This window comes from Scatophagus argus, chromosome 24 (genome assembly GCF_020382885.2).
Source record: "Scatophagus argus isolate fScaArg1 chromosome 24, fScaArg1.pri, whole genome shotgun sequence".
In the NCBI taxonomy this organism is placed as follows: Eukaryota; Metazoa; Chordata; class Actinopteri; family Scatophagidae; genus Scatophagus; species Scatophagus argus.
In genome coordinates, this window is record NC_058516.1 from 3,158,776 (window position 1) to 3,173,747 (window position 14,972).

The following is a 14,972-nucleotide window of genomic DNA, read 5'->3' on the forward strand; positions in this document are numbered from 1 at the left end:
GACATGCAGACAGTCGGGGAAAGGAGGAATTAGGAGATGAGGACTGGCTCAGCGGGGTTTCCGAGGCTGGGATTTGAACCTGCTGCTCCAACTCACTGTGCTGTCAGCAAGAGGTCTAACTAGAAGCATTTTGTGCTCATGTGAGACTCACACAGGCTGCTTTTAAAATACCCGACTGCTCACGATTTCCACTGACTATGCTTCAGGAAAATGTCACTTTAGTGCGTAAAGCCTCCCTTAAAACACTGCTATACCTGCTCTTTATATGCATATGGCAAAGTTAGGAGGAGTATTAGGAGCAGTATTAACTTAACTAAAGAAAGAATAAAATACATTCATTTCAACATACAAACAAACTCAAACTTCTCAGACAGTGTCTCCAGATAAACCCTGCATGCTCTGTATCCCAGGCTCTGTGTCCAAGCTCTCTGGAGCTCACATGAAGTTACCAACCAAAGGTCCGTCATAGTTTTGGTGAACCCAAATTGCAGCCCGCTCATAAAATGTTCCACACGCAAATTGCTCGCTCCATGACTCATTTTATGCCATATAGGTGCCAAACACACAGGATGCAACCATGTTGGCATGGAAACGAAACAGACACACAAACAGACTCTCACGTCTGTAGACCAAATGAGCAAAAATTTGTATACTAGTGACAAGATGATGTTTTATACAGCAAAACCTGCATTGGTTTGCGAAGAAACCATCTGCCTGTGGCTAAACTAACAACAATTTTGTTATATTTTCACAAGATTTAAACTGTATATTGTAGGCAGTCACACTTAGGCTGTTTGAACTCAGCAGAGGTCTCTAACTTTTACAGAAAGTTACTTGCAGTAATCTCAAGGCCTGACTCACCCACTAAGGCTGCTTAGCTGCTCTCCGTCTCCCCTCGAATTGGCTTCATTCCTTTACCTCTTCTTCTGTTTTCTTTTTCCTCCATTCACTTTCAGCAGTAAACAAAATAATAAACAACTTCGTGTGCCTTACACTTGTATCAAATGCTTCCAAAAGCCTGGTTGTCTGTGCTTCTCTCTGCCTCTGTGTGTCTGTCCCTCTGTCCCTGTCTCTCTGTCTCTCTCTCTATCCAGTTATTCCAGACATGTTTCAGAGCTCAGCCCCAGCCAAATATGGGAGGTGGGCGGTAAACAAGGAAGACTGGGCCTGCTGCCTTACTGTACACCACACTCACACACGCACGCACGCACACACACGTTGGTTATTCTCAAAGGATCATTAAATTCCTGAAACAAGTTTGTATCCACTAACACAAAAGTCATTAAATACTAACTATTTGATAGCTTAGTAACAATTTTGAGTTTTTAATTTAATTTTAATTTCAGTATTTCGGTCATTACCTTTTTGACTTTTTGTCAAATTAGAAACATGAAACATCTATTTTATACTCTAAAAATTCTCACAGCAACAAACAAATACGACCATTTCTGTGTGACCAAATTAAATCGTTATTGCAGTGTTTTTCCAAAAAGAACACTTGTAACACTAACCTTCTTCCCTGGCATCTCTCTGAGCATCCTTCCTTTCATTTGACAGAAGAGGATAAACATATTGGAGGTGATATTTCTGTTTCTACTGTGGTGAACTGAAAGGTGCCAACCTTGTTGTGTTATGCTGCAAAACAATCTCAGTTTCTGCCATCAGGATGTTTTTCAGAAATCCTGCAAAGATGGACTTTGCCACGATGCCAGTGTTGCAAAAGGAGTGATTTCCTGGTGTTGAAATGACTCTCGTGTTATTTTAACACCATTTTCAAAAAGCAGATTAGCTGGTGGCACCTTTGCGCAGTTGCTCTGTGGCTGCTCAGTGGCCCAAACGGTGGCCTTCTGACTGGTTTGACCTCCGGGTCGACAGCTGCCACCGCACCACAGGGCTATTAGTGGAGCAAAGGCAAGCCGACAAACACAAGGTGCACTGCACACACGCACAATTCAAAGACTCATAAAAACATGTAAAAATTTACAGGCACGCAGAGACGGCTAAGCACACCCGTGTAGCGCAATAATACCGTATAGCACCAACACAAACAGCTGGACAAATCTGTTTAGACACACACCTCACAAAGCCACTCTCAATAACCGTTCCAGTGAAACACTCGCTGCAAATACTTTCTGTTAAAGAAAGCTAAGGACACCTCTCCTCATGTTCCCCATGAGCACATGCATCAGTGTGAAATGCACACAACTCTAAGCTGCCTAATCCCGCAGACCCTTTTAAGACGCCCATCTCTCATTGAGTCCTCTCAGCTGGATTTCCAAGGTCGCTGGACTCTGTTAAAAACGGCGTCAGGGATGAGTTAGCCGAGCCCCAGAGGACGAAACATTCGTTTAACACCGGGACAAATAAACAAGTCTGGATTCTTCAAATGATACCTGAAGAGTGATTAGTGTCTACTGTACTGCAGGGTGTAAAAATAGACGATTCTGTCAGGGAGCTTATCAGTGTTCATTCATGTGGCATCAGTGTATGTGGTCGTCTGGGTTTCCATTTAACACCTGATTAACATTCCCTCAGTGTCTATTAATAAGCTTTTAAATAGCAACTTTCCCCTCTACGTTTTCAACAACAAAAGTCTAATCTCCAAAGTGATTTTTGTCAGAATTTGTTAAAGTTTTTTAAATCATTCTCTTGCAATTTTAGTGCATCAAAAATCACTGTTGGATCTTTCAAAACAAGCAAAACCTGCTTCATTCCGTTCCAAAGTCTGTTCAGTATTTATAAAAACAGACCCTGTGTGCCTGCAGCAGCTTCCTCTGAACGTTCGGATTCTCAAGTCCAAGTGTAGGAGCGACGGCCGCAATTAGACAAATGAATAAACTGGCTGAGAGTTTTTTTTTTTCTGCTGAGCGCTGAGAACTCTGCCTCCCATTCAATTAGGATCAAACTTGCAATCCTGGCGATTTGCACTGACCTTCTTGCAACACAGCAATTACTGCAACGGTTCTCTGGGGATGTTCATAAAAATGAAATGGGTCTTTGAGAAGCCGTTAAAGGGGGAAAAAGCTCTCATATATAAAAGTGAATGCAACACAACAATGGTTGCCAAGTCCTGACTCAAGTGAGGGCGAATGCATCCTCCTGTTGGTGCAACTTTCTCAGATTAACAGCTTTAATCGTGAATCTCATCATCGCTGGGAGGGTAACAGTCTTTAAGAGCTCTAAGACAGGATAGTTTATGATGTTATTAATGCCTAATGTTCAGTTTATTTCAGAAATCATCTTGTAATGATTAGTGATCCCATTTACTCAGACTGAATGTTAAATATACACTCATTTACAAAGGGAACAAACGGAGCAATAATAAAGTGCTAACAACAGCAGAGCATTAAGAAAGTCACAGTCCATTACTGTTTGCAAAAATGACAAAAACGATACTTGACTTTGTGATGTTACAGTCGGCGGAAAATCGGCATTTCGGCCTCTTCTGCCACTGATTTTCCCCTGCATGACTGTGATTAGTGTCATCTTTGTTTAAGAAATTTGCAGTTATGTTGAAAGATGCTGCACAAATAAATAATCAGTTATTTTGGTTCTTTGACATTCATTCTTTGCATTGCTGTGTCTGTGGAGGACTGAACAGGTAGGAGCAGAAACCACAGCTAGGAGTGGATGGAGGTGGGCTTGGACACATGTGGGACTTGGTTGTCCGTGTCTCGGGTTACAACCCCCCCCCTGGGAAGGCGGCAGCCAGTGGCAGGGTCTGGTCTGACGCCCCCTATTTCTGCAGTGGCTATTTAAAGGACTAATTGACAGGCTGTGTGGGGGGCTGCATGTGCAGCTCAAAGATGCAGGGTTTGAGGTGGAGAAGTGGGTGAGGAGTAGAAAGATGTATTTTCTCTTCAGGCAAGTGCAAAGGTCTCAACCTGTGGTCGGACTCAGGAATTTGATTTATGTGCCCTAAATATTCTATGTTCAGTTACATATTTAAATTGCAGCAAGTGCTCCTTTTATAATTTGCTTGAATTACATAAGAATAACTAGAATGTTTAAAGTCCAAATTGGCTCAGAGGCATCCAACACTGTACTCTTTCTAATGTAATAAAACTGTAATTCTAAAGGAAGTAAAGTAAGAAATCTTTTCCCGCTAACAAATAATGTCTGTGCCGCCCCAGTCGACTGCCGCCATGCTGCTGAGCTCCATTCAAAAACAATTAAGAAAACACATACTGTAGCACAGTTATATCATTGCACTGTGACACACTTTGTTTCACTTGGCACTGCAGTCAGAACAGCAGCAGAAATACCAGATGAGACAGCATGTGAGTCTGAAAGTCCCTTTTAGTAACTGTGGATGAATGAAGACAAATTATCCATCAAACTGAATGTGTGTGTGTGTGTGTGTGTGTATGGCCTTACCGTGCTCGCCGTCCACAGTGTCCTCACAGCGCTGGTTGAAGCTCTCGTACGAGTCCCAACGGATCAGCTGGTCCTGGGTGTTGTAGTCCACAGAAACGCTTGGCCCGTTTTCTAGGTGGTCTAGGCCTGAGGAACACGTGGCATGCTGGGTAATGGAGTCCTCTCACAGAGTGTATTAAATTTAGATACATATAATACCCGCGACCATTTCAGTCAGGAATAATGGATTACCTTTAATTTTTTCTGGTCCGTATGAGAAAACAAACTCCACTTTCCCATACTCTGGGAACCTCTCATCTGTACAGAGACAAAAAAGTTTTACTTTTTTATTTTTTAGAAAAGGGACACGAATGAATGGGTGAAATATGATAACCCTGCACTGAGCATCCAAAGCAAAACACTGAAAATTGCAGATTGATTTTTTGATTTGATGGGTTCATAATCTTCAGTTTTTCCTTTAAAAAACTCATCTGTGTATTTATTTGTATTCATTTTGAGCATTTAAAAACTTTTTTATAAAAATAAAAAAACAAAACAAAACAAAACAATATTGCAAAAATCTGTGCAAAAACAGGAAGATAAAGATATTTTGCCCAGGGCAAACATTCTGCTGTTTCAATGTCCGTTTACATTTCTGTAAGTGAATGCTGAGTTTCCCTTCACCACCAGAGGACCCTGTTTACTATAACAAGATGAAGGGCAGTAAGTGAGTAGCAGCAAGAACTTTTTCATACTGCAAACAAATAATAAGCGTGGAAAGCAGTTCACAACAACGTCCTACAGAAAGAAACTGCTGCTGAATGTTTTTAGACAGTATTGCTCCCGTCGTCTGTACTTATTTTGAGTGTTAGCTCAATGTTTTCCTCATGATCTCTCAACGACACAGCAGTCAACCGTGAAAACACAGACACAGAGAAGACAGTCACCTCTGAAGGTCTCATCCAGCTCGTTCTTCCCGAAAACCACTCCGAGGTCGTGGATGGCGCAGGTGTGGAACTGCACCCTGAACACCACATCTCTGGTCGGGTTTCTGTAACGCTTGTGGTAACACTTCAGCTACGGTAAGAAAGAGAGAGTGGGCTTGTCAGAGATCAATGCGTCAAGTCAGGCAATATCTCTGTAATTCTGAGAGAAATATCTACTTGATAGATCTGACACTTTTCCTGCAATGTTCTTCAAAATAACAAAAATACAGGCAATAAGAATTAGGGTAGCATGATATAAAATCCAACAGAAATATAATTCAAGAGTATACGGATCAAAAACAATAGTTCTGTCAGTATTATCAAGAAAAACTTACCAAGATGTCTCCCTTGAGAAGCAGGCCTGGCTCGATGGTGATGCAGATACTGGTGCTGCTATCCCCTTGCACATTGCTGTAGGAATGACAATAATAATTTGTAATTAAAATTCAATAACTGAGTTCAGTAAAAGGTCGTCTTTGCCTTGGATTCAAACACAAACCACACTGAACTGGAATAAAAGTTTCCATACTATATTCCTGACGTATAGACTGGTTGCATTGCTTGGTAGATCTTCAGGAAAGGACGGCAGCCTGTGAAGGGAAATGAATGAGGATGCTGAAATATTCTTATGAAAACCTGCAAAAACAGAAATCTTTCTGTTCATCTGGCACCGGCCGACGCTCACCTCCTTTGGACTCAAAGTTGGGTATGCCGTGCATGATGACGTGATGCAGGAAGAGAGGCTTGTTGTTGATTTTTATGTGCCCGGACAGAAGGCCGTTGAAGTATTGCACATACCTGCAGAAAAAGGAAAGTCAGTCCAAAGTCTCTGGAGCAGGAAAAGTGTTTTTAACATCAAATGCAACTTTTTGTAAGAACAGGTAATGATAAAAGACATATCAGACTCCAGGGAAACCAACTGTGTTTTCCAAAGATTTAATTATCTGTTTAGATGTTATAGATTCACCTCTTTCTGTTAAAAATATTAATGTTGGAGCATCTGGGTTAAGGCTCCTCAACCATCCACAACCACAGCATCTCCAGTTATCTTACCTGTCATCCATCTACTTCTAACAAACACAGGCATACAAACACAAAAAAATCTATTGACCTGCTGTAATGTTTATTACGCCGTGCATTAAAAACCAGCCTCATCCTGTGTTGTTCACCTTTGCCTCCCGTCAGCTCCAGCAGCCCAGCCAAAACTGAATTCCACACAGACTATAAAACAGCCTTAATCCACAATGGGAAATGTCAGACTGAATTGGTGTGTACAGAGGCCAGTTGGGGGTTCTGTTAGTGTGGTCTGGTTGTTAATGATGATAATGATGATGGTACCAAACGTGACCTTGACCGTGGGGTCACCACATGCAGACAGGCCAGATGGTTTAGCCTCTCTTTAATTCAATTAGGCTGAGCAGGGACGCCATGAGAGCAGCGCTGAGAGGAGGAAGCAGCTCGGTGATCACGGCACCAACGTAATCATGTTCTGTCTTTTATCAAGAAATTATATATGGTTTTCCGTGAAGCCTTATAAGTGTTCAGCTTGCTGTACACATGTTTTCATGTACTGCTCGAAGTTGAGACCACATCCCATCTGTCACAGAGTGGGTTGCTACTTCTTCTTTGCAAACAAATAAAAAAAAACAGTCAGGAAAATCATCCTCATCATCTTCCTACAGGTCTTACTCCACCACCAGTGTCTTAAAGGTGGAGGAACTTATTGTATTCCCTCTCTTGTTTTGTGCCACAAATAAATTCAGCTCATTTCTGATCCTCCCAGCAAGACCTCAATGTGTTTACTGTAACATTTCACAACCAACATTTGAACCATTTAATGATACCAAAATGGTACATATAACACCTTTAATCCCAACTTTTACTCGCTTTTATAGCAGCAGGAGATTGAGCCCATATCTCCTACTACTGATGTTAATGTCACACATTCCAGACCATAATACTGGCAGACTCCAGGGGCAGAGATAATTATATCCAAAGCAGGAAATAGCAGTGGGGCAAAGGGCAAGCCTATAGACCTGTTAGACAATGGCTGGCCTTCTAATTCACTAGTCAAAATGAAGTGGCATTAAGTCCCCTGATGTTTCCTGTGTTTCTTCACCTTTGTCCTGCTCATCCTTTCCAAGAAGAGCTCAGATCAGGATTCTCCTCTCCGCAGGTGAGGAAGACAGGCGGTGAGGGGTCAAGTCTTTAAGCAGCTGATTGTATAATATGGAAGGAGCAGATTCGTGACTTAATGAAGAAGATACTCTATAGGGAGCTCCATTCGAAATACGAAACTCTTTAAATACCTTTAAACCTGATTGGTTTGACCTGTTCTGGTTTGGAATTTACTCTGCTGTTTTGCTCTCCATTCAGGGAAAGGACATTATCCCAAAACACTCGATGCTAAAAGTGGAAAATAACTGGAGGAAAATATGATGTCATATGCTAGAGGGACAGGAACGAACTGCCACCCTCACACAGGAAGGATAAGTTCTCTCCTTGTCATGACATTCACTCACAATTATCCCAATTAAAGCCAAACAGGAAAAAAACAGAGGAAGAAGGGCAAGGATTTCCTCTGTGAAATGTCTCTAAAGCAACATATGAGGGATGGTGTCAGGCCACAACACTGACGAGTCTCTTTTTCTTGTTATTCAGTTCTTCAACTCCACCGATGAAGAGTTTGGGGTGTAATAACTGACCTTTTTTGTGACGGTTGACCCACAGGAAGTGCTTTGTCCTCGTAGAAGCGCCTCATGGCGAACCTGTCCAAGGCCTGGTCAGCACTGCAGAACACAACGTCAGATGGGCAGTGTTATTATTCCAGAAGAGCTGCAGACTTCTCCCAAGTTTGTGATGCAGAGATACAATCACAAAGCGCCTTCATCTAAACCTTCACGGCTCCATTCCACCTATTTAACATCTGGTTGTATTAAAGAATGATGACTTTTTTGAAGTGCTTCTTCTCACTGAGCCAGAAAAATAAGCTGGTCGGGAATGGAGTGTTTTGCCATAATAATCACATCATTGTTTAATTTTCAGGGTGGCTCAGAAGTCCCAGAGCTCGAGGCTTAGCTGTGATTGATTGATGCTCTTTTCCTTACAAAACCTCATGAGGAGCAGATGTAATGGACATAAATCACGCTTTTCCACTACTCATTCCTATTTTTTCCCCTCTGCTCATCAGTCTTTCCTTTTAAACTCAGTACAGTCTATTAGAATGAAACACTCAATTATAACACTGAAATTCAGTCTGCTGATCAGGACATGTCAGATACCTTGCAGATATGTTGCTGTAGTGCATGTACGCAGCCACCACCACCCCCGTTCGACCCCGGTTCCCCTGTGACACAGAAACAGAGACTCAAGCTTTGAGATTTTAAGTTTCAAGATTTATAATTAAATAATTTATTTGAAACAGGAATCATTTCAAAGGGATCAGATACTTTTGTATTAATCAGAGGAGCAAATAAATCCTCAGATAAGATGGACTGGTCAGTAAGTTGCAATTAAATCTGAAAACCCAAAAGCTGGATAAATAAGAGGAAATGTTATTATTTGATCTCTCTGCTTGTTTAAAGTGACCTGTAAAACTTGAAAAAGTCTGTGAAGCAGGAAAGCTGGAAAAAATGCTTTCCTTTCTGCTTTTCCTGCTTCACCTGTACCCAAAACGATTTCTTGCAAATAACAACAACTGTGTACTGGTCACCCCTGTTCTACCTTGTTGTGTAGTACCACTACGTTGCGTGGGTCTCCGTTGAGCCACGTGTCGATGGCTTTGCACATGCTGCAGATCTTGTCCAGTGCCGGTGCATGATGGTCTGGCCAGCCAAACTCCAGAACCTTGGGGGGGGGGGGGGGTGGGATTGTCAGGACCAAAAGAAGGTTGGGTTAAGGAGGATGTGGGTTTGCACACGTCTTGATTTAACTAACAAAAGAGGATTGTGCTGCTGCGTGTTTGTACCTTGTGGTTTAACTTTGATAAGTCATTCCTCTGCTCGCTCAGGTTGAGCACCTGAAATCAGAAAAGAGAACAAATACAAATGTATCAAAGCACTAATTTAGATGTGACACATTTTAAAATAGGTGATGTTTCTTGGCCCTCAGAGAACAAGAAACATCAGTCACATTTGTTCAGCTTTGTCAGCAAAGGACACAGAAAGTGTCACAAGTGGAATTTCTTGGAGTCGTGTGTTGCTCACCAGATAGTGCTCGCCATGTTTGGACCGCAGCATCGTCGCCACCTCCTTGAGGTTGGCGGTGTAGCTGCGTGCCTCAGCGGCAGCGGGGAAACAGACAGAGATGATCCTCTCTGTGATGTAGACCAGGTCCACCTCATAGCTCTCCTCCATGGCCTGAACCACACTGTGACTCCTGGAGTGGCAGGAGAAGCAAGATGTGTGAACTGAGTGAAATTTCTTCACACAGGTAAGTAAATATGGTGAGTACACGCTGATTTAATGATTTGCAGCCTAAAAGGAACTGAGCTAAAACTAAACTGACTGAGTGAATTGCTGGTAAGATTTTTGGGCATCTAAGTTTCTTTTAAGCATTGATTATTGATGCATTTAAATCACTGTTTTCAAGATATAGCAAGTCAGAACCAAGCAATGGAATATATGCTGCATGTCCTGCTTTAGCCTCTAAATGAAAAATGACCTACAAATGACCAGATCAAAGTTTCCTGGGGTCAGCGTCAAAGGTTTGGATTTGAAGGATTGGAGGCGTTGATCCTTTTTACCCTCTCAACACGGCACAGTGACCCCACCATCAACTCAACATCAGGTTTCTTTAATCCAAACCGCATTCCAGTTTTCAGTGATTATCATCTTCACATGCACTGTTAGAAACCTTTTATTCAGCTGCTGTGAGAACATTTCTCCACCCAAGCAGTTTCTCTTGGGGAGTAACGACAGAGTTCATTGCAAACATCCACTTGATCAAATGTAAACTCCCGCTGCTCACTCTTATATTCCTTGGAAAAGAAAAGATTTACAATCCTTCCCTGACTGTTGACATGACCTCTGCTGATATTATGCAATTTACTTCACTGGCCAAACAGCGATCAGGTTTATTGGACAGCGAGCATACAGTAAAGCCCTGCATGAGAAACAGCCATAGCTGAGGAATAACAGGCAACAGAGAGCTGCAGTGAGAAAAACGGTGAAATATGCAGCACAAACAATCATGTTTGAAGCAAAACAAGGTCTAGCTGGGGATCACAAAGGCGTTAAAGGACTTACTGTGAAACAAAAGTAGCTGAATTCATTTGTCCCAGCAATCACCCAGTATTGATTATTTTTATGCTTTTTTGCATTTATAAAAAAAATTCCAAAGATTATCTGCATGAAAGGAGGTGAAGATAATGAAGCAAAAATAACTGATTGCTTAATGTACGCTGAATTTATTTCAAGCACCTGTACCATCCCTACTGGTATGTTACGATGCACATTCATGCATACTTCGGGCCATCTCCATACAATGTAACACAATCGTAGCTGTGTCTTACCGCGACTGCTTTCGCCTTATCTCCACACTCTTGCAGGACCTCGTAGATCCCTGGAGAGCACACATACACAAACACACAGCAGGGGTGGGGTGGGGTGGGGGCAGAGAAAATGATCCATGAGCAAACTGAATCTGCTACTGATGACGTTATTGAATTTCAATTTGACATGACCTATCAGGGAAAAGTCAGATCACAGAAGCAAAAGTGATTCTGTTCTGTTCTGGAGAAAAAGACATGGAGAAGGGAGAGAAACGGGAGATGTGAAAGGGGGAGGGACAAAGGAAAAAGACGCCTAAAAGGAAAAATGAAGATGATGAAGAGAAGTGCAGGAACAGAAGAAACAGCAGAAGAAGAGGCAACAGATGAATGAGTAAGAGAAGAAGTACATTAAAAAAAAGAAACAGAAGAGATTGAGCAGAAGAAGAAGAGATGAAAGGTGAGACGAAGGAGAAAAAAAATCACAATACAAAGTGTTCCAGGAGAAAACCACCCTGAATCAGATCTTGTCAGTACTTCAGCACACGCTTTAATTATCCTGTCCTGTATCTACTTATTTACAGAGAAAAGAGTGGAAGTCGGGTTGTCTTACTGTGACAGGACTGCAGGGGGAAAACGTTACAGAATATGCTGCACTGTCGAGGAATCGCAGCATAATGGATGCTGGAGCTGGCTCTTCCTCTTACTGTTTGTCTCCCTAGGGGACAACTTGTCTCTATGAGTCAGCTGCCATCAAAAAGATGAAGCCATCCAAGAAGATAGAACGACAGATGAATTCATCTTCACAGACTTTTTCCCACAACATCGGACAGGCTGAGTGCTCAGCTTTACTGGTCCAGCACTTAAACAGAGATACTGGCGAGAAGGGTCTCTAATCATGGACCAAGGTTAAACACACACCCCAAAGCTCTTCGTATTGCTGCCTCTCACAGATGAAGCTAATCTCACCCCCCCAAAGAGCCAAAATGGGAAGCATAATTCTCTGTGATTTGACAGAAAGCAGATGCTGGGTGAACCGTGGACGCTGGTGTTTGCAAAATGAAACAGCCTGTTCACACGGGGCTTCAGGGGTGTCACGCTGGCACGTTTCACATTACGGGAACAATCTGTTGTCTTGTAGCAACATGGGTGCATGAACGCCTCATGAAAGCCAATGGAAAAGGGGAGCGCACTGCCTATCTATGTATCTGTGAAAGGTGCCTTTCACAGTAAAAGGCCAATTCTCATTGTATAAAAAATATATGGTGAAAGGACCACAAAGAACCCTAAAATATAAATTTCTTCTACATTTTGTCATATATTTCATGAAATAATGAAAAAAGAAAGACCATTTGATGTGACCGAACGCACTTCATGACAGCATGTTGCCAATTAAAAATCACATTTTAAGCAGGAGATAAAACTTTCCTTCATCATGAGTGTAACCTAAAAAAAGGAGAACGTTTTGCAGTGTTGTAGACTTCCTGTATGGGAGAGGCCTACCTTGCTGAACAGGTACCCAGAGCTCCACCTCAGGGATGAACGCAGCTGGGCAAACCGCCTTCGAATGGAGCTGCTCAGAGGCATGGCTGACCACTTCGTTATGTTTTACTATGCGGGTTAGAAAATAAAACCTGCAGCTATCACACTCAAAATTCCCTGGCAAAATTTGCAGTTGTTTTGCATTTTGTCAGAAGTCATCATGCAGGTGAGACTCTTCAATTGCTAAAAACAACGCAGCTCCAGTAAATCGTGATAGAAAAAAAAAAAAACAAAAACCCCAGGCTGCCGAACTTCATCAGCGATTATGTAATATATGATGAGGCACTCATCCTTCTCGTCTTTCCCTCTCGACTATCTTCTCCCTCCTTTCTCCTGCTGTCTCTCGTCCTCTCTCTCTTGCCCATTTTGTGTTCTCTGGAACTACTCCTCCCACGGTCTCATTATCTCTCATGATTACCGACTCTCTCCCCTCAGCTTCTCTCGCCTTGACTTACTGTTTCTCCCGACGTTTGTGTCTGTGCCCTGTAAGGTTCCTGTGAGGGTGTACTGTGTCTGTGCTTGCCTGCTGAAAGTGTTTGACCTGGATCACGCTTCAAAATCTACTGGCTGAAGTGACGGCATAAAATACGGCATGAAAGCGCTATTTTTAGTTCCTTAGTGTTGTGAAATTGGATGAAATTGTTGCCTTTGTGTGGCTTGTGTGTGTGCACAGCCGTACAAACTTACACCAGTATTTTTGATTTATGGTGTCTGGATCTTACACGCAGAAACTGATTTCAATAATCCCCATAAAACAGGAACCACACTGACTCAATTATGGTCACGATGGGCTGTTTCGACTCTAAACCACCATGGTTGCATCCTATATGGACTAAGAAAATAAACATCCAACCAGCACATACCCCCTTCTCTCCAATCACCATGTGATGATGATGTGTCTTGGATTTAAACAAGAATTCCAGGAATAAGTCTGAAAAAATATATCGTTTCTTTTGAAATCCAGACGGTATGCACGGATTATAAACAAACACAAGACAAGATTTCATTTATTCCTGAAATGGAAGCAACCTGGCGTGATGGGATAACGCAAGGCACTCTTTGATAAGAAGAAATAAACACAGCAAAGATTTTTCTTTTGCTTAAACAAAACACAAGGATGTGAGGATAAATCAGGAACACAACCTCAGCTGAGGATGCAACCAATTTTCAAGTTAAAGGGGCCGCAGCATTTACTCCCAAACACCAGTATGTCATTGTCAAATTGTTTGCGACAACTTTCATATAATTACAGTGAAAAAAAAACACACACAAGACCACGGTCAAGACAATTAGTAGCCTCTGTCTTGGTATTTTTAGTGCTAGCTTTTCTCATAATTATGCCCACATTTCCCATAAATCCAAAAGAGGATGTTTCTACTTGCATCAATCACCAATCCATTGTTTTGCTGTTTGTGCGTTTTGCTAAAGAAGATGATTCTTGCATGCATTTGAAAAACAGCACCTGCTTCCTGGTGATGGGAAATAATTACGCAGATTAATCTGAAGTAATGTGGCATCAGCAGTAAAGGAATACTACACAAAAACTGATCTTTTTAGTATAAAACACTGACTGAACACTGACTGAAAGGTGGCTTTCTCTGCAGAAAACACACAGACTGTGAATTAATCTCCGTACAGGCTGGTGTACACAGATCGATCTGTGTTTATAATCTCACCCTGAGTCAGCGCAGAACTTCTGCTGTCGATCTAAACATTCAGGCGACGCTTGACGCAAACACTGACTCAGAACCATGACTCACATGAGGAGAAAAGACAACAAGGATGCAAGCTGTCGGTGCTGCTTTTATCCTCTGAATAAATGTTGCTTCTGGTTTCATGAAAGAGAGAGTCCCTTATAATCTAAAAACAATTTAAACAAGCTAACAAATTTTTTGCCTTTGTGACTGCGAGCTTGTATAAACTGTCGTCTTTTTGCATTAATAGAGCTTCTCTCCTCTCTCATTTTTCTGGAATCTTGCCTTCTTGTAAACCCACTGCCTGCGCCCACGCCCTTTGCAGTTCAGCAATGTCAAAGCTAAACATGCATGCCTTGTCTCGAGCCAGTTGGCAGCGATTTATGGCAAAGATGACACACAATTTGTACTGAACTGGCAGCAACAGATGTCACAGCAGCTTTTAGCATTTTAAATAAGTAAGTAACAAATATCTTCATGCACTGGCACAGGACAGGGAGAGGACCACTGGCTGTATTGAGCCAGCTGTGTGCCTCTGGAATAATCATAGACTTTTCCGTTGTTCAATTAAAATCAGTTAATACATTTCTGCACTTGATAACAATTACATAAAATAAAATGGAAACTGTGATCATTTCAATTTAGAGGCTTTAATTTTAAGGTATTGCATGGAAGCCATGTGCCACCTGAAATTCACCTAAAAGTCCAACCCACAGAACAGCAGCAGAAGCTCTGATTGGCCAGACATTATGTATTACACATTGCTGCCACCTTCTGCAGTGTGCAGGAACAGGTGGTGGGATCTGCGTCTGCCTTAAACATTTTAATTTCTGGAAATATTTTCGTTCCTGTAGGTAACCATCAACCACGGTGGATATCGGTGCTCACCCCAACTACCCGCTCGTT

General features: G+C 42.0%; 1 protein-coding gene across 8 annotated transcripts in view; it reads right to left on the bottom strand.

Annotated features, from left to right (window-relative positions):
- tns1a (tensin 1a) overlaps window positions 1-14,972 on the bottom strand; it is a 75,617-nt gene that overhangs the window by 21,573 nt on the left and 39,072 nt on the right. For all 8 annotated transcript variants that reach the window (XM_046381718.1, XM_046381715.1, XM_046381716.1 and 5 more), the window contains 12 exons: window positions 10,855-10,904; window positions 9,548-9,719; window positions 9,310-9,360; window positions 9,066-9,188; window positions 8,624-8,688; window positions 8,048-8,131; window positions 6,028-6,140; window positions 5,872-5,932; window positions 5,678-5,753; window positions 5,304-5,433; window positions 4,609-4,674; window positions 4,378-4,503 (listed from right to left, as the gene is read on the bottom strand). In XM_046381718.1, coding sequence (XP_046237674.1) covers window positions 4,378-4,503; window positions 4,609-4,674; window positions 5,304-5,433; window positions 5,678-5,753; window positions 5,872-5,932; window positions 6,028-6,140; window positions 8,048-8,131; window positions 8,624-8,688; window positions 9,066-9,188; window positions 9,310-9,360; window positions 9,548-9,719; window positions 10,855-10,904 — 1,117 coding nt within the window. The remainder of the gene's footprint in view (window positions 1-4,377; window positions 4,504-4,608; window positions 4,675-5,303; window positions 5,434-5,677; window positions 5,754-5,871; window positions 5,933-6,027; window positions 6,141-8,047; window positions 8,132-8,623; window positions 8,689-9,065; window positions 9,189-9,309; window positions 9,361-9,547; window positions 9,720-10,854; window positions 10,905-14,972) is intronic.